At 34.9% G+C, this 18,235-nt stretch overlaps 4 protein-coding genes across 15 annotated transcripts in view; 2 read left to right on the forward strand and 2 right to left on the reverse strand.

Moving 5' to 3' along the window:
• Positions 1-11: 11 nt before the first annotated feature.
• LOC115234852 (histone-lysine N-methyltransferase SETD1) lies at positions 12-7,946 on the reverse strand. 4 transcript variants are annotated; one of them, XM_029806202.1, is made up of 10 exons: positions 6,564-7,946; positions 4,035-5,806; positions 3,686-3,955; positions 3,266-3,577; positions 2,907-3,176; positions 2,182-2,837; positions 1,418-2,054; positions 1,008-1,229; positions 663-920; positions 12-438 (listed from the first exon to the last, which is right to left on the reverse strand). In XM_029806202.1, exons 2-10 carry the CDS (start codon positions 5,775-5,777, stop codon positions 265-267), a joined length of 4,542 nt encoding a protein of 1,513 aa, XP_029662062.1. In that variant the 5' UTR covers positions 5,778-5,806; positions 6,564-7,946; the 3' UTR covers positions 12-264. The 4 variants fall into 4 exon arrangements, with proteins under 4 accessions (XP_029662062.1, XP_029662059.1, XP_029662061.1 ...); XM_029806199.1 differs by having other exon boundaries at positions 4,035-5,809; XM_029806201.1 differs by having other exon boundaries at positions 6,426-7,946.
• A 978-nt stretch (positions 7,947-8,924) lies between these two features.
• On the forward strand, positions 8,925-10,064 carry LOC115234865 (cytochrome b-c1 complex subunit 6, mitochondrial). The gene is made up of 2 exons (XM_029806224.1): positions 8,925-9,158; positions 9,656-10,064. The coding sequence occupies exons 1-2, from the start codon at positions 9,060-9,062 to the stop codon at positions 9,827-9,829; spliced, it is 273 nt and encodes a 90-aa protein (XP_029662084.1). The 5' UTR covers positions 8,925-9,059; the 3' UTR covers positions 9,830-10,064.
• Positions 9,963-18,235, reverse strand: part of LOC115234854 (rabankyrin-5) — a 10,267-nt gene continuing 1,994 nt past the window's right edge. For 8 of the 9 annotated variants that reach the window (XM_029806209.1, XM_029806208.1, XM_029806207.1 and 5 more), the window contains exons 2-14: positions 18,081-18,193; positions 17,830-18,019; positions 17,620-17,729; positions 17,281-17,540; positions 17,058-17,207; positions 13,285-13,688; positions 12,424-13,137; positions 12,068-12,340; positions 11,425-11,866; positions 11,134-11,331; positions 10,793-11,033; positions 10,402-10,669; positions 9,963-10,310 (exon numbers count right to left, since the gene is read on the reverse strand). In XM_029806209.1, the coding sequence (XP_029662069.1) occupies positions 10,169-10,310; positions 10,402-10,669; positions 10,793-11,033; positions 11,134-11,331; positions 11,425-11,866; positions 12,068-12,340; positions 12,424-13,137; positions 13,285-13,688; positions 17,058-17,207; positions 17,281-17,540; positions 17,620-17,729; positions 17,830-18,019; positions 18,081-18,084 (3,396 nt within the window). In that variant the 5' untranslated portion in view covers positions 18,085-18,193 and the 3' untranslated portion in view covers positions 9,963-10,168. The remainder of the gene's footprint in view (positions 10,311-10,401; positions 10,670-10,792; positions 11,034-11,133; positions 11,332-11,424; positions 11,867-12,067; positions 12,341-12,423; positions 13,138-13,284; positions 13,689-17,057; positions 17,208-17,280; positions 17,541-17,619; positions 17,730-17,829; positions 18,020-18,080; positions 18,194-18,235) is intronic. The other variant, XM_029806212.1, reaches the window with a different exon arrangement.
• On the forward strand, positions 13,880-16,973 carry LOC115234864. Its single transcript, XM_029806223.1, has 4 exons — positions 13,880-14,452; positions 14,760-14,912; positions 15,004-15,177; positions 15,249-16,973. The coding sequence occupies exons 2-4, from the start codon at positions 14,855-14,857 to the stop codon at positions 15,524-15,526; spliced, it is 510 nt and encodes a 169-aa protein (XP_029662083.1). The 5' UTR covers positions 13,880-14,452; positions 14,760-14,854; the 3' UTR covers positions 15,527-16,973.

The raw sequence follows: 18,235 nt of genomic DNA on the forward strand, positions 1-18,235 counted from the left end.
CAAAAAAATGAGATGTTGAAAAATAATTTTAATACATAGTGTGTGTGATGCTTCATATATTTGTTCTCTATTTGTTTTCCCAAATATTAAAATCACACACTGTATTAAAGGGCTCTCATAATAATAAAGTAGGAAGAACGCATCTTAACATAATTTAGTATTTTTTTTCCAATGCATTTTATAAAATGTTTACATGGGAAAGTATTTACAAAAATATGAGTAGGGCGCGATGAAGTGTAGAAGACGGAAAAAAGAAAAAACAATTTAGTTGAGGGTACCCCGACATTGAGGAGCTCCGCAAAGGCAAGGGATTTTGTCATCCTCCAATGGAAATTTATAATCGTATGTAATTTCTTCATTAACTCCTATTGGTTGTTTACTGTAGATTACAATCTTCTTTTGGCTTTCAATCGTGATTACTTTTGCGTAACAATTCGGCTAAAAGAAATAAAAATTTGGTAACTATACAAAATACATGGCAAACATTTTGCCTCTCTTCCACTCTCAGATTAATTAATATTGGATTTTGGTTATATTTTTCTATTGATTCATCAAAAATTGAATTTTCATTTAGGCTATAATTCTTTTTCATATAGAGAATGTATTTATTATATTGCACAGCCACTCAAGATTATAAAGATAGATGATTGTAATTGACTCACATTGCAACTATGATTTATGAACCTCGCCAAATTGCCACATTTTGTCGCATCAATAATTGTATCTAAATCGATACGGAAGAGGTAAGAACTACCGATTCCGGTAGCTTCGTATTGGGCTTCTCGCAAGTCAGCGACAACTGGTCTAACCATTTGTCCTACATATTCTATAACCATTTCATCGGCCGCGATTGGTTCCATGGCAAACAAGCCCCAATCGTGAATACCAGACTTGGCAAACTTTAATTGTTTTTTGCGGAACTGAAACATAAAATGTGTATATTAGAATAAATGAATCATATAAATTTTAGATATTGAAAATATATATACATTTATACATATATGTACCTTTAATTGATTAAATTTGAGAAGATCACTATCAGTATCAATTCCGAAAGCTGTTAGTAACCGTCGTTGATTACTTCTTGCCTCGCGTGAAAGCGCCTGCATTTTACCGGTCAATGCTTTAGAATTATTCTTTGGACCGTTCATTACACTATCTCCTCCAATATAAGAACTGGTACTGTCTTCCACATCATTACTGCGTTGTATACTTTGAGCATAATGGTGCTGCAAGAACAAATCGATTACTCTACATAAATTTGATTATTCATATAATTCCTATAAATATAAAAACTCTATAATATAAAACAATATTATATATCGAAATATGTGTCAAAACTTCAAATTTAAAAAAAAATGTTCATTTTGTTAAAGAGAATATATATTGTATATATCAAATATATTTAATTTTTTACTTTGTGTTTAGCCTTCTCTCTAATATCGACTTTGTAATATCCTTCCGTTCTAGCACTTCCACTCGCATGTAATCGGAGCTCGTCTCGTTTCCTCTTTTTCGCGGGACTTGGTATATCCGTCGGCGGATGATCGACCCAATGCGTATCATTCAACCAATAACCTTGGGTATCATCCGCTAATAAAGCCTCGTAACTCCTTCTCAAGTATTCCGCATCCTCCGCGTCTATACCTCTTGTTAAAAATTCGTACAAAATAGCCATTTCCGATATAAGGTCTCGCTCTTTGTACGTGACTTTCGATTCCACAATTTGTTTAGGTAACTTATCGTATATATAATCATTCTGGATATTCTCCTTTTCTCCTTCGTGATTCTGATGACTACTGTGCACTTTTGTATATTTCTTGGATTTTTGTTTATCCACTTTATGAATCTTGTCCTTTGATTTCGATAATTTGACGATCTTCGGATGTTTTACTTTCACCGAGGCTGGCGGTACGCGTATCACCGACTCTACGGGCTCCGGTTGCGCAGGTGGCAACGAATACGAATGTTCCATATATACTTGCGAAGCCTGAGAACCAGGCGAACTTGGTGTTTGCTGCCCGTTTAATCGAAGATCCGTCTCTGCTTGATACCTATATAAAATATTGCAATATTTCGTCGTTATTACAGAACGATAATCTTAGTATATATGCATCATATTATATTATGTACACAAGAAAAAATTATTATTTAAAAATTTATGTTAAACTGGTTGCTAACCTTAATCTTCTGATTTCTAAGCTTTCTTCCTCCGAATCCGTTGTGGGGATCTCGCTGAACATCTCGATCTTTTCGTTTTCCTTCAAAATAGGTTCGTCATTGATGTATTTCGTCGACATCGTCTGCAATGCTCTGATAATATTAGGTTGTATAGGGCCCGGACTCCTATGACGTATGATATTATCTCGTCCAGCTAAAGTCATCAAGGCTTCCGCAGCCGAGTTTTCCATTTTTTGTATATCCGGTAGTACTTCTTCCTTTACCGGCGTTATCGTCGGTGCAGGTTTTGCTTCAACCAGTGATTCTTTCTCTTCGGTGATTTTCAGTGCATCCTTCGTTTCCTTATCCAAAGTTTCGCACACATCAACGAATGGCTTTTCTTCCGTGGTAGGCAATTTCTCAGAAATTCTTTCTTCTTCTTTGACGCTCTCGTATTTCACAGGAGAAGATAATGAGCTAATCAGATTATCATTATCGATTTGTGGGAAATCGTTTGAATTTTGATCTATAATTTTGATATCTGGTACCGGAGTTTCTCTACCAGTCGGCGTGGGGCAATCTAATGATTTTTGGATCGCAAATTCCATCAATATATCAGGATCCTCACTATTACAAGCCAATGGCCTGTGATCAGACATGCGGCTGTCTGTATCTTGCTAAAAAAAATAAACCAATTTTAATTGATATAACTGTTATCTTTTTAAATCTTCGCTTATTATACATACCGCATCCTCAAAGCAAGCTTCTTCATCAGAACTTTCATTTGAACTATCGGAAGATTCACTAGAACTGATTTCTTCACTACTGCTTTCAAGAGACGAAGACGAAGACGATGTCGAGGAAGAGACGCTCGGAAGAGAGATCATCGCTTTCTTCGTTTTTTGTGCCGGTGGTACATCCAGATCGCTATCGCTTTCGATCGTTTCCATATCAGCATGACCCGATTGTCGGCTATCCTCATCCTGCGGTAATGGACTTGGAGCTTTGATCTTACGCTGCAGATAAAAAGAAATAACGAACAGATATGTAACAATCGATGTTGTTGGAGAAAATAAAATATAAAAACAATATGAAATCATCTTACCCTGAATGAAGGCATCTTTGGCATGCTAGCTCTAATACCCAAACCAAATCCATCATAATTGAGTCCTAACGGTGTTGCTTGCTCTAATAAAGATGATAATCCTTGGGATTTTACGTCTTCTTTCGTCGTGTTATTGACGATAGCATTCTCGCCACTATCATGAGTTTGGCTCTTCTCCGACTTCTTTTCATCCCACCAAACCTCGAATAATTTGAATGCTGTATTTTCTATCATCTTTTTATTAAAGTCTTTTTTTAGAATTTGCTTCAATTCATTCACTACTCTGCTCAGTACTCCATTGATGGTAGGACCCTAAACAGAAATATTTTAAATATTTTCTAACCGAAACATGCTTTTATATAAAAAAAAATACGAAATTTACAGATTCAATCTTATATCAATGCAATGTAATAATCTTGCCTGTGGATCTTTTGTGATGCTATAGTTTGCTATAGCATGCAACCGCGATTGAAAAGAGGAATAATAATTTGCCCCTTGATTTCCGACTGTTCCCGAGAAAGACGCTGTAGTAGGTTGATAATGGCTCTGCAAGTAGGTTGCTCCATAAGGATAAGGATACTGCGCCGGTCGCGGCCAATTGTAAACATCATTAGAGGGATAGTGAGTTAAATTTCCTGGATAACCAGCTGCTGGATACAGTTGACTCGAAGGTTCAGTTTGTGCTATTACCTATATATTAAAAAGATATTTTTGTATAAAATAATGTATGCGTACATATATAATTAATGTAATATATAAATAAACCCACTTCTTCAATCTTTTCATCTCCTGAACTCAAAGGACTCAGAGACATTCTGTCGTCATCAGGTGGTGGAGGTGGAGGTGGTTCTTTAGGTGGTTCAGGTTCATTGTCGTCAGGTGCTGGACTATAACTTCCTAATAACGCCTCGTCTTCACTGGAACTTATAACACTACCCAAATCTTCATCCACGGAAAACTGACTGATGCTATTCTCATGAACTTTTCTTCGTTCTTTATTTCTTTCTACCATTTTCTCGAAACATTGCTTATAAATTTCGTGTGATAAAAAGGGACTGGGTGGCTCCGATAACATTTCATTGTCGTCTTGTAGAGACTTTTTGTCATCTTCTGAGTCGCTGCCAAATTGTAAAAATGGGGGTGCCATTCCACCCGCTTTGTCCTTTAGTAACATAGCAATTCTTGTATCTAAATCTAACGTCTTGCGAGCTTCGTCAGGAGAATCACGCGATGCACTTTTCGTCATAACCTGATTCTCCTTTTCCTTTTTAGGAGTATGATGCAGTTTTGCATTGGAAGTCTTATTACTAATCTGTGTTATGTTAGAACTAGCACTGTCCAAATTAGTCGCGTGCTGTTGAATTGGCCAACCGGATGCTGAAGGTGTATACCCCGCTGTCGCAGAGTTGTTACTCCACCAGACATTTGAATTTTGTTGGACTGGTATATTCTGCGATACATTTTGCGGTATACTAGCTAGGTAGCTACTTGGAGGTTGATGATGATAATTGCCGTAATAAAAATCATAATTTGTGGCAGGAGTAGAGTTTTGAGAATAATTACTAGAATAATTCAGTTCGCTCGGCGCTGTTCCATAACCCAAGTCACTACCCGTGCTGCCACTTGGTGTAGGATAATCCCTATATTTATTATACCTCGAATTTTCTACATATGGCTCTCTGTTCTTGTCTACAGTTAGAATAGCTTTTTTACTACTTCTAAAGTCTTCCCTCTCCTCGGGTAAAACCTTTTCCACTGGTGTTTGATGTTTTTCTTGCTCAATCTCGGGCTTCACCACCTCTTTTTCTACCTTCTTCTCCGGTTTTTTCTCCGTCGTTAACTCCTCAAACATCTTCTTGCACTCTTCCCCAAAGGGATCCAAAAAAACCCTCAACACTTTTCCCATCACAGATGTATTATTTAATTTTTCCACACATGCCTTTGATGCCTTAGTTGATTCAAACACTACTCTCGCTATACCAAGGTGTTTATTAGTTACTGGATGATAATAAATAAGAAGTTCCTCTATGGATCCAAATTTCTGAACCATGTTTGTTAAAAATGTCTTATCGATATTATCATTTAAATGGCAAAACGTTACTTCAAGCGGAGGCGGCTCTCCGCAATAATTTGAGTCAATTTTAAATCTAGGTACAGGTAGATCGAGTTGTTCAAGTCTAGTCCAGATTCTTGTCAATTGCGATCTGGGATCTCGAGGTTGAACCTGCGGATATGTCGGATCTCCTGGAACAGTTCCATCGTATCTACATAGTTTTGTTGCACCTTTAACTAAAAACGGATCGACCAGTAACTTGTAATTCCTCTGTTTTTGAGTCACTTGTGGCACAGCTGTATCTTTCTGTGAGTGTATTACGTGACCGTGGCTATGTTTCGAAGGCGGTTGACTCGAGTTTTGCGACGTGCTCTGAGAAGTGCCATGGGAATGGCGATGACGATGCGAATGCGCATGTGAATGTCCATGTCCATGACCATGTCTCTCCATGCCGTTCATTGCCTCCAAGCATCATCCATTCATGTAAACTTCTGTCGCAAACGTTTAACCAAATTTTAAACAATATCAATATTATGATAAATGTAAGTTAGTTTATGCGACTCAAAGTTTATTCACATCCTTTGAGAAAGGATTAAACTGTGATTATCAACACATAAACAAATTACATACATTTTCATAATGAATTGCAAATCAGTGTAACACAATTTTTGCACATCACTATTTCTCGTGTGTCACTTAAAAATAATTAACTTTAGTTACAAAAATAGCGAATTCGTTGTTAAAATATTAAATGTTCGATATACTTTGATTATATCAACAATACAGCGTGATTAAACGATCGGAGTATTCAATAACCACAAAAATTATCACGTTATTACTAGTGGTGACAAATTTTACAGACCGTCAACGAGCATTCTTAGTGATTTCTTTCTCTTTTTCTCCGTTTCTCACTGTACGCGTATAATTTACATTAAAGAAAACAATCGCGCGGAACTTCGACAACTTCGTAGATTGTTGCACAAAAATGCATTCTCTCGTCGAGAAGATGCAAAGCAGTTCACTAGTGGATCGATATGATCCCCGAGTGGCGTTATCAATACAGCATCTTTAATCAGATTCGAAAGCGCATCTCAATCACAAACTTACGATGCAGTCCCTCCGGTTTCGCTCGTACGGTCGTTTTATCACGCGACAGTGAAGAGTACGTCGTTTTCTCAACAACACATAACCTCAAAAGCGCTTCTCGATTTTTTTTATTTATTTTTTTTTTTTAAACTAAGTTACCGTCGTGACGATGACCCATTGAAAACGTCTCTCGTCTAGTAGAATCCTCCGTTTAAAGCGTCCATCTCTCGATCGCGAGCTACGTCGAACTAGCGAGGGAATCTCACTCTTTCGTTACTCCTCTTTGCCTCTCTGTCTTCCTTTCTCCCTGCCACTCCTTCTCACTCTTGCCCTCTCTCTCTCTCTCTCTCTCTCTTTCTTCCTCTGTCTTCCACTAGAACCTTTAGACCCTTATCCAGTTACGTTGCGGTTTTTTTTTCTACAAGAGCATGTAACTTTTGTAATGTCCAGCGATAGTGTGCGAGCGAGACAGCGTCCTTGTTTAGTTATCGAACCGATCCTCTCTCGACCGTTCTCGTCGGAACCATTGACAGTTCCGCGGCAAGAAACGCGCCGACAAGTCTCCCGCTGTCGCCTCGCGTGCGCGCTCGACGACACGCACGATGCTCTCGGCTGACGAGCACGAGTAAACGCACCTGTGAGCGTGTTCACGCACGCGAGCTGCACTTTGCGCATTCCCCTACGCTGTATAAATTTGCGAAAAGGCGAATGTAACAGATAATTGCGCGGCAGTTCAAGACGAACGGTATGTTTTATGTGAGCACGTCTTCTGTGCGATTCTATTACATCGCGGAGGATTATTCCTTTATTTTTCCAAACTCAATCGTTCTTTCTCTTTTAATCTTTCTTTCTAATTATAATTATTGTTAAACGTTTCGATTTGTTTAGCCTTTTTTAAGATTGTGTATATATATATATATATCTCTAATGGTCAACACGCGACTATGTCCACGTGCCTGCCTCGCGATGTCAAATGTGATTTCGTATTCCGCGGCGAACTAATTCGGATGGTAACTTTGCGGATGACGCCATTGCCGAAGCAATTGACAGAAAAATACCATTTCATGGATACGTGAATTTCGTCAGACAACCAGCCGCAATCTTGATTATTCTGAGGACTGACGAGATCTCTTTTTTTTTCGCTTATCATAAATTCTCAAGCGAGGTTTGGTGTCAAGTGTCAAGGCCTCGTGTATCTCGCGGATAAAAATCCTTTAGTCTCTGGACCTGGCATCGTCGGAAAACAAATGAGTCACGGGCCTCTAGTTTTCCTTCTTCCATGAACGCGCAAAAATATTCGACAAAATTTCGCGGAAACGCTGACATTGTGCCAATGTATGCAATGTCTGTAATATGATTAACTATGATGTAAAACCGGACGAAGTGTACATATTGCTGACGATGAGAGAAATATGCTCGTGACGTTGTATTGACTCGAGTTCCAAAAGATAAAGCTCGGAAGTTGCACGATTACCATGAAAAATCGTATGGTGTGGGGGAAAAATAAGTGCACTTTTTTTCGAAATAGCGCGCGATTTTGTATTTGTAAATGCGATATGCGCACATAAATTTTCTCTTTCATCTCTTTGTCTTATTGTTCGAGAAGTATATCCTTTTTTTCTCTCTCTTTTCTCTCTCTCTCTCTCTCTTTTTTTTTTTTTTTTTTTTTTTTTTTTTTTTTTTTTGATATTATTTGTGGAAAAGCAAGAGGTTGTTAATTGTCCGCCAGAGTTTATTTTATTTTTTTATATGCAGAGTTGCGTTCAAAAATCTATCGTCAGAGTTTGATTTACCAATCAGGATAAAAGGAGCAAAGATTTCTTTATTTTGATTGGTCGACGCAACATAAGAGGCGCTCAATCGATTCGGATAAATCGCGATATGTGATTGTTCTCATGTACTTTTTTTAAAATTCTAGATCTTATGGTTTTTTTTTTTATTATTATTTGTGGAAAAGCAAGAGGTTGTTAATTGTCCGCCAGAGTTTATTTCAGTGTTTTATATGCAGAGTTGCGTTCAAAAATCTATCGTCAGAGTTTGATTTACCAATCAGGATAAAAGGAGCAAAGATTTCTTTATTTTGATTGGTCGACGCAACATAAGAGGCGCTCAATCGATTCGGATAAATCGCGATATGTGATTGTTCTCATGTACTTTTTTTAAAATTCTAGATCTTATGGTCATTTATGACTACGTTTGGAAATCCTACTAAGCGCATGAAGTAGAATTAGGCCGCATAGGTGTAGTAACAATTGATTATTCACATTTGATGTGATTGATCAATTTTTGAAGCCCGCATCAGACTACGCATTGAAAATTGAAGATTGGAATTTGACTATCAAAACAAAAGCTAAATCAAAGCAAAAAGTTAATGAAAAACTAAAATTTCTTTATCCTGATTGTTCAAATTTCAATCTTGAATATTCAATTTCAATCTTCAATGCGTAGCTGATACGGGTTTTACTCATCGTCATTTTTGAACGCACCTGGCGAGGTAACTTTAACCGATGGTTAATTTCTGAACGGCCATGGAATAACTGTTTTACCCAGGGTAAGATTTTCGAACGCAGCCATTGGTGGTTATCTCGCGGAGCTTTTACCGAAAGATAACTTTAGGCTAATCGATCTCTAATACAGGAATTTCTAATTAGAGAAATGCCAGTCATACAGGATTTTTTCAAACGTTACTTGCCGGTAGTGAAGGCCGACGAGGGAGAAGAAGAAGAATTGGTAGATCCGCAAAAAGTACTTCGTGTAAGTAATACAATTATTACATAATATTGTTTTTGAATGGGAATGCAAATGCATCACTAACTTTTCGGAGTAAAGACGTACTCGTTAAAGTTTAAGTCATTAAGATCTCTTCACAAACTTCAATTAACTTAATTTGACAAGAGATCGCCTAGTAAAAAAATCTAATTATATAATTTATCTCTCTTTTCTATGTTAAACAAGAAATGATTATTCTAACTATATTCACAGAATACTGCAAATATTATTTGATAAATTAATCACTGATTATAACCGGAGTTTATATAAATGTATTGATTTCTTCGATATATATTTTCAATGTATATTTATATATATGTGAAAATATAAAATATGTCATATTAACCAATAAATTGGAATTATTATAATCAGTTATTACAGTTACTAATAACTTTATCATTACTAATAAATTAGGAATTAATATTTAATATGTTTATAATAATCCAGCATTACTTTTATTCTAATAATTTTTCTTATCGTAGGAGCAATGCTCTCAAGAAGTAAAATGCAGCAATTTTCAAGAGAAATTGACCACATGCAATAATCGTGTTAATTCAAGATCCAATACAGAAGAAACTTGTTTAGAGGAACTTCTTGATTACGTGCAATGTGTAGATCATTGCGTCGCAAAAACTCTGTTTAGTAAACTTAAGTAATTGTATGATATTCCTATAAAGATCCAATTGTTGTTCGCAATGTTAAAGCTTAATTTCTCAACATTGTATATATATAATGAAATGCTAGCAATAAAAAGATTAAATTATTAGAGATAAAAATTATATCGACATATAGCCTCTTCATCATCTGTATTTCAATTCTATGAGCTAATTTTAACAAATCTTAACATGAACAATGTGTATACAATAGGATACATAAAATATCAATGACATATAATTATGCACAGACTTTCGATTCAGTTCATATATATCTGCTTTTTCTTTTCATATAAAAAACATCGGAGAATGATCTATCAATTTTTATGTATAAACTCTTAATTATGATGGTTGAAGAGAGCCGGTACCCAGCAATACATCAAAACATATGTTGCATACACGTACCGGCTTGTTTAAACCAAATTTCAAAATTGGTACATCCTGACCCGAACATTTGCTGCATAAAATACGTCCACAGTGCCGACTAAAAAAAAGGAAAGAATACAATAAAAATTGTGCCACTCTAAGATTGATATATTCAATTACTGTCATTAGAATATACAAATCATTCATACCAATGATGCTTGCGCATTGTAAGAGAGAATTTCGTTCCGCATTCTAAGCAGCAATCTTTGTCAGACCACGGCGCTTCTTGCGTTAGAGAGTCTAATAATCTGTATAATAACTGTTTCGTTGCTACTTGATAATTGAAGATCGTAATTCCATCTTTATTCATCGAACCTAAGCATGCTCCGGCTTTTACCAATGTTCTGCAAAGATTGCCATTTCCCTTCATGTATGCAATCAACAACGGTGTGTTTCCATCTAAGTCTGAAATAAAGACTTCGTAGGACATACACGCTTTGTATAATATATGCATTTAATCTTAAGAAATTATAATGTTTTTCTTTCAGAATAATTTTAGTCTTTTTAAGAGAGAGAAAATTTATTACATATTCTTTATACCTGCGTTATTGACGGGATATTGCGACATGCATTCTAAAAATAGATCGCATATCGTTGCAGCATTGTCCCTAGCGCATCTGGCTAACTCGTGTAGAGGATTACGGCCTTTGAGATTCACAGCCTCCGCATCCAGCGTACATTCGGTCAATAACGTCCGTACCACTGATACATGACCTTCTCTTACAGCTACATGCAACGCGTTGTCACCATCCGCATTCACCGCGTCGAAGTTAATATTGTTCTATAAAACAAACAATTGATAATTTAACATATGTTAAATTAGATACACTATCAGTTTCGGTATACAACACGAATTCTTTGCGTTAAATATTTTGTCTTACTTGCAATAGCGCGGAGACAACAGTGGCATGTCCCGCTTTAGCCGCCACATGCAGCGCGGTGTTCCTATTTGCATCAGTATCATTAACACGAGCACCCGCTAATATTAAACTTCGCACCAACATCTCGTTTCCTGACATAGCAGCGAGATGCAGTGGAGGCGTTTGTGTAACATCATGTATTCTTGAATTTACATCTACCTACGACAAGAGGAATAGCGATGCTGTAATTACAGTTCTTTACATCCCAATGCTTTATAATTATAAAGATTTATGTATATTAAACTCAAGTACTTGTATAGATAATAAAAACAGAATGCTCTCCATGTCACCCTTCTGTATGGCAGTATGCAAGAAGTTTCTGCCCTTATTGTCGTATTGTTCGGCGGCCTTAGGTAATCTCTCTAATATCGCCTGCGCGGCTTTATTGTTACGGACCGTCAGGGCAGTCGCGAATGGCGTAAGTCCTTTCTTATCCCTCTTGTTCAGATCTATATTCGGGTGACACAGCAAAAGAGAGATTATCTGCGAATGCTGATTCTGTATCGCTACATGTACAGGAGTCTTTCCCTCCGCGTCGCGGGCGTTTACGTCGGCTCCATGTTCGATGAGCGTTTGAACAACTTGCTCCAATCCCCATTGACAACACAAATGTAACGGCGTACATTCGTCTTTCGCCTCATCTCCACCAGCACCATCTAGACCAGGTCGTCTCGGAGCATTCAAATCGCATCCGCTGCGATATAAATCATCATTTAAAAAAGAAACAAAATAATGCAATAATGGCAATATTTTAAATCATAATCGTATCTATCGCGATATAAATCACGATTAAAAAAAATAAGATAACAATTTTTTAATATAATTTTTCTTATTTCTAGCAAATCTACAATTAATTTTTTCATTTTCCTTGAGCAAAAAATGCGCAAATCAGTACCTTCTGATCAGAAACTGTGCGATATCCTCCTTGTTATCATCGATAGCTCTATGTAGCAGTGTTTGCTGACAGCCATCGGGACCAGGACTCCAACAATCGGTATCCGCTCCGTATTTAACCAAGATTGACGCGGTGTCTTCTTGATCCGAGTCTAAAGCGTCCCATAACGGGCATCCTATTGAAGGATCCACACCTCGTCTACAAAGAGTTTCCACCACTTCGCTTAGTCTACAATGTACGCACAGTTGTAACGGCGTTTCTCCATTGGCTGTTCTGCACATATTAAAATACGAATTTATTAATAATATCGATCTTGCAATTGTAGATATAGATTTTTGTGATTTTAATAAACTCACTTTGCATTCATATCAGCACCATTTTCTAGCAGAAATATAGCGGTAGCTGAATCTTCCTTTAGTATTGCCTGATGCAACAAAGTCAGGCCTTCCTTGTTGCGTTCATTCACATTAGCTCCAGCTTTTATCAGAGCCAATACAATATCTTTGCCTTTTTTGAATGGTGCCCTTATAGCTAAGCTCAGAGGCGTCTCATTCGCGTTATTCTTAATAGTTAATTGCGAACTCGAATCAGAAATATCTAATAATTCAGTGACTATGTCTGTGTATAGATTCGAGATGGCGAAATGAATCGGCGTGTCACCGGTGGAAAAGGTGACAACATCGGTTGGCAGTCCGTTCTTTAATAAAGCTCGAGACAGATCTTTTAAGCCAACCTTGCATGCTTCATGTAATATCGTGAAACCTTCGTTGTTAGTTTTCGTTAAGTTATTTTTACAATAATCCACTAAGAATAGTGCTGCCTCTTCTCTACATTCTCGCGTCAAAATATGAAGCAATGTATCTCCAGTGATGTTATAAATCGGATTCGGTAAAGCGCCTTTAGTTAACAATTTAGACGCGAAGTACTCGTTGAAGGGATCCGTCTTCATCGCGAAACACAATGGTGTATCATCTTCGTTTGTGGTTTCGTCTATATCTATACCCTTTGCCTCAAGTAACAGATCAAACAGCATATCGTTCCTCTCCGAGATACAGCTATGAAGTGCAGTCCTGTAAATATAAACAAGTATAAAATTATATTTGATATTAAATTAGAGGCTACAAATCCTATTTCAAATTCTACGAATAATTATTTAGCTTTTACATTATTCGGAATAATGTAAGTCTTGAGACTTTAAGTCAAAGAAATATATTTACCATCCTCTATGGTCTTGTAAATTTGGATCGATCCCTGCTTGAAGCAATCTTGATCCAACTGCTACCATGCTTTCCGTATTATGCTTCGCTACTAGATGTAAGGCAGTACAACCTTCCAATTGCTTAAGATCAGCTGTATTTTTCGCACCATCGATAATGTTTACAGGTTCACATAACTTCTGCACATTGCTGTTGTTTTCCAATTGTTCAATTATAAATTCAGATGAATAGGAGTCTCCTTTCAGAATTGCTGAGTGAAGGAGAGATAAACCCCTCGCATCTTTCGCACTCAGATCTGCTCCATGTTCAACTAAAGTGCGAGCTAGAGATGGCTGACGACTTTTTAGAGCAACTTCTAGAGCCGTTTCTCCTTTGTGATCTACCGCATTGACTGCCTTTGGAAGCTATATAAATAATCATATATTATTAAAAAATAAAAATTTTTTAAAGAAAAATATAGATAATCTTAATATAAAAATAATAAAAAAAATATGCGATACTTTTGCTTTTTATTATAGATTTATGTAAAAAAGATTGAGATTTGAGAACCACTGATTTGACTATCAGCGCGTGTACGGTGACCGTAATGCGTGCGCCTGCATGTATGCGTGCACGTGGCTGTGTGGTGATCGAGTCACTGTAATGGCACGAACAACATCGGTTCAGTGTGAAAAAGCGTTTATAGAGAAAGTGTATGGAGATTATTTTCTGATATACATGGAGGAGGACGCAAGAGTATTAAAAAACTTTCGAGGCAGATGACGTGGCCGGCGGTACATCCGACCGACCGTAATCGGCTGTCGACCAGTCGCTCTCTATGCGTTTCTACGCGAGAAAGACGGAGAAAAATTCCACGGCAACGATCATATCGTGTATCGCGAAATAAGTCGTTACAATGCGTTACACGGCGCGTGCGAATCGTGTAATACTGTGATAGGTGTATCTTAGAAGTATCATGATCGTATGTTACTGTATTTGATAGCAGGATATACACACATATATATATATATATATATATGTATAGAGTATCGACGAGGTTGATACATCAATTTTCATTAATTAAGAAAATTATAAGACCAGAAAATTATGATTTAGAAATTTAGCACAGAAATAAACAAGACTTTCAATATAGTGAAATCTGAGTTTTTAATAAACGTCAAACAAAGAGGTATCTATCTAAAATAAAAAAAGTGATTACTTGTAATTATTTTGAAACGTAAAAAAAATGTCTTATATAAGATATAAATTTAATTATTTACATGAAATTGCTTTGGCAATAAAAGTGCTTCGTAGCAAATTACATATAGATCAAATGAATTTTAGAAAACAATTTTTAATAAAAACTTAATTAAAAGTCAAAGAGAATTAAATTTTCTAAATATGTATAAGATTAATAAGATTAGAGATAAAATATTTCTATAAGATTTAGAAAAAAGTAAGAACTTTACATTAATTAATCTTGAACATTGTTTCAGATTTTATTATTGCTGGAATAAATTAATCACACAAATACCTCGTTAATTTAAATAATTATTTTTTAATAAGGACTACAAATAATATTGTGAATAAAATGTGCAATTTCAAGCCAAATCTACAGATTATGATATTATATATCAGTATTTTATCATGTATGTATATTTCTTTTATTTTATATTTTGATTATTATAATCAGAGAGAAATAAATAAAACTTCGAGATTAATATATTATAAAATTTATAGATATTTCACGAGCACAGGCAGAAGGCATTTCATGTTTCAAATGTCTCATGACACTGACAAGACCAGAAGACACAGATCTGCTTTGTGCCCATTTTGATGGGAGTGCCAAATTTCAGACATTTTGTCCAACTTCAACACTTTGTATGAAGAGAACTGTTCAATATAAATCTAAAAGTAGGTTGACAATATCGATAAAGTAATCATTGAATAATAATGTAATTGTTTATTTGAAAAATTTCTTTTAGCATCTGCAGTAACCACTGTTCAGAGAGACTGCACACCACAGAAATATACTTCTCATGTTTACAATGATGTTAATAAGCAGTGGCATAAAAAGGAAGAGATCATAACAACTGCCTATGACGAAGGTTGCTTTATAGGTGAACATAGGGGAGCACCAACTGATCCACCTGAATATTGTTTTTGTAGTTTTCATTTGTGCAATTCATCTCCTTCACAAATAGGAATGTTTAAGAAAATATGTGGAACAATCTTAGCTCTGCTGATTGTAAGATTGATGTAAAATTTTTCAGTTCATGGCACACAATGTGTTACTTAAAAGAATGTATTTAATGCATAAGAGAAAGAGAGATGCAGTCTTCTCTGATAATTTTGGGAGGGCAAATAAGATCCTTTGCAACAAATTGCAAATATTGTACCATAAAATACAAAAATATTGATGTCTATTCAATATGAATGGCTATAAATAGCTAATTTATTTTTAAAAAATTGTTAAGTAATTTGATTTTGTATATTTCTATTTATGAATTAGAATAACATTAGAATAATTGAATAAAATAATCGATATTATACACAAAAATAAAAAAAATCTCTTTCGCTAGTCAATTTTGAATTATCTTGTGTTATAGATAATAATTCTCCTAAATTAAATTTGCAATTTACATCAATTATATTTTAATAAATTATCTCTAAAACATTTCTATTTATAAAAGATGTTACAATGAATATAAGTATACAAATCTATTTTTATGCCAAGCTTTTTTATATAAATTTTATGTCTGCAATTATTAATGAAATTAGAGTTCACTATAATTATTATATATATATCTTGGGAGAGCAAAAGATACGCCTATTGTGCCTTGTTACAGGTAATCCCATCAAACTTTTTAAAGCTCTTGTTCCCTCACTATAGTCACATTGAATTATGATATTAGAAGCGAGAAATCATATAAATTGTTTTCTAATAAGATACCAAAATTAATAAGTTTTCTCATATATCACCACTTTGACAGCAGACAGTTATGACAACTGACCAAAATTTACTAGCTATTTATTAATCCACAAATAAATAAAAATTGTCTTGTATATATTTTATCAATTTATATTACCGAGTGTGAATAATAACTTGAAAAATCTAAATTTATTTCAAAATGTATTTTCCATAAAAAAATTTATATGATTTCTTGTTTTTGATGTCATGATTGAATATAATGAGAGACCAAAAGTCTTAATTAATATAGGGTGATTGATCGCGATCAAATTCGGAATTGTCGATTAATAATAGCTCTAATATGGAGCTAATCATCATTACCTCTATTAATGCTCGGAATTTCTAAGTGATCAAACAGTTCAAATTACTAGTAACTATATTTTCAAGCTTATTAAAAGTTCATTATTCAATTCAAGTTTATTATCAAAAGATAATAAACTAAAAGTATTGAAAAAAATAAAAGCTATTATTTATATTCTTAATGTTTATAACCAAAGTGTACTTTGTGCATACAAGTACTTAACATTCAAACTTGAGCTGTGAATGTGTAAATTGATAACATATATTAGGATATTTAAAATATATCTCCTAACAAACATATCATAATATTAAGTCCCTCTATGTTAACAGCACAGTATTTTCGTATATTAATATATTGTATGAAATATATAAATTGTCACGCGTATCACAATAGATTTAAGTTTAATTATTTCAATAAAATTTACTTTAATGCATATTACATCACGTTAGACTTTTTAATTTCACCATAAAAAGAGAAAAAGAACTCCCCTCATCATATCATAAAGAAGAAAAGGAGACTCACCTCAGCGTTATTTTCCACTAAGTATAGAAACACAACGTCTTCGCGCATCAAGCGTACTGCTGCATGTAAAGGATATTTACTCTTAGTTTGCAATAACTTGTATAGCAAAGAACCTGGCATCTCTTTGAAATCTTCGCCTCTTAAATCTTCCTGTAAGTTATATAAATATTTTAGATATAATACAGATAATAATGTTATTAGAATTGAAATATTATAATTTTACCCAATGTGCTGAAATTAAGGAACTGCAATGCTCCTTTAACTTTGAAGTACCCAATTCCTCAGCTGCTGCATACAATACTACACAATCTTTTAATCCCACTGTCCCAATCAGATATCTTTCACATTGATCTACCATTTCTGACAATTGAAAGCCAGCTGCTGCTTTCATTAAGTCCAATGTTAGATGTTCTTGAGATACTTTGCCTGTATAAATCCATTTTAACAATACTAATGCTACAGCGCTATTTAAATTGCTCCAATCTAAAAAGAATTATACAATATATATATAATGATATATTAATAATCACAAATATAAAATAAACAGACATAAATAAATTACCTAAAACAGTTTTTTCAATAAGAGCTGCATCATTAAAAAAATCAGTCCTGGCAGACAATACAAATTTATGTGCTGGTATTTCTTGATCAATTAATTTTATATTTATATCACTGAAAGATATATATTTTAAGAATAATATTTTTTTTATATATAGTTCTACATTATATTATAAAAACATACAAAGAGAGTTTCAAGTTATATATAGAATACCTGTAATGATGTTGACAATATAAAGATGCTATAGTTGCCAGAAGTCTATTGATAAATCCACTTTCTTGCTTCTCAGCTGTAGCGATAGCGTACTCCTTTTGCAATTCTAAGTTTGCATTGTACAAATTGACATATTGCTCTCGCAGGAGGGACAGATGTTGTTGCCATTTTTGTGCTTCCGTAGAATCCTCTAAAACGTTTATCCACAATTATGCTTTTCATGAAATGGTTCACAGCTGCTGCAAACTTACCCATAATTAAAAAGAGTTATCACATCGAGAGCGTTTGATAGTTTGAATAATAATATTATTGCATGATGCAGTGTCCGTTGCGCGCATTAATGCACGTTCATCTACACATGAATCTGTTAAAGTAAAAAAAGAAATCAGAAGGACCGACTCTACAC

Source organism: Formica exsecta, unplaced genomic scaffold, assembly GCF_003651465.1.
Source record: "Formica exsecta isolate Colony F162 unplaced genomic scaffold, ASM365146v1 scaffold21, whole genome shotgun sequence".
NCBI lineage: Eukaryota > Metazoa > Arthropoda > Insecta > Hymenoptera > Formicidae > Formica > Formica exsecta.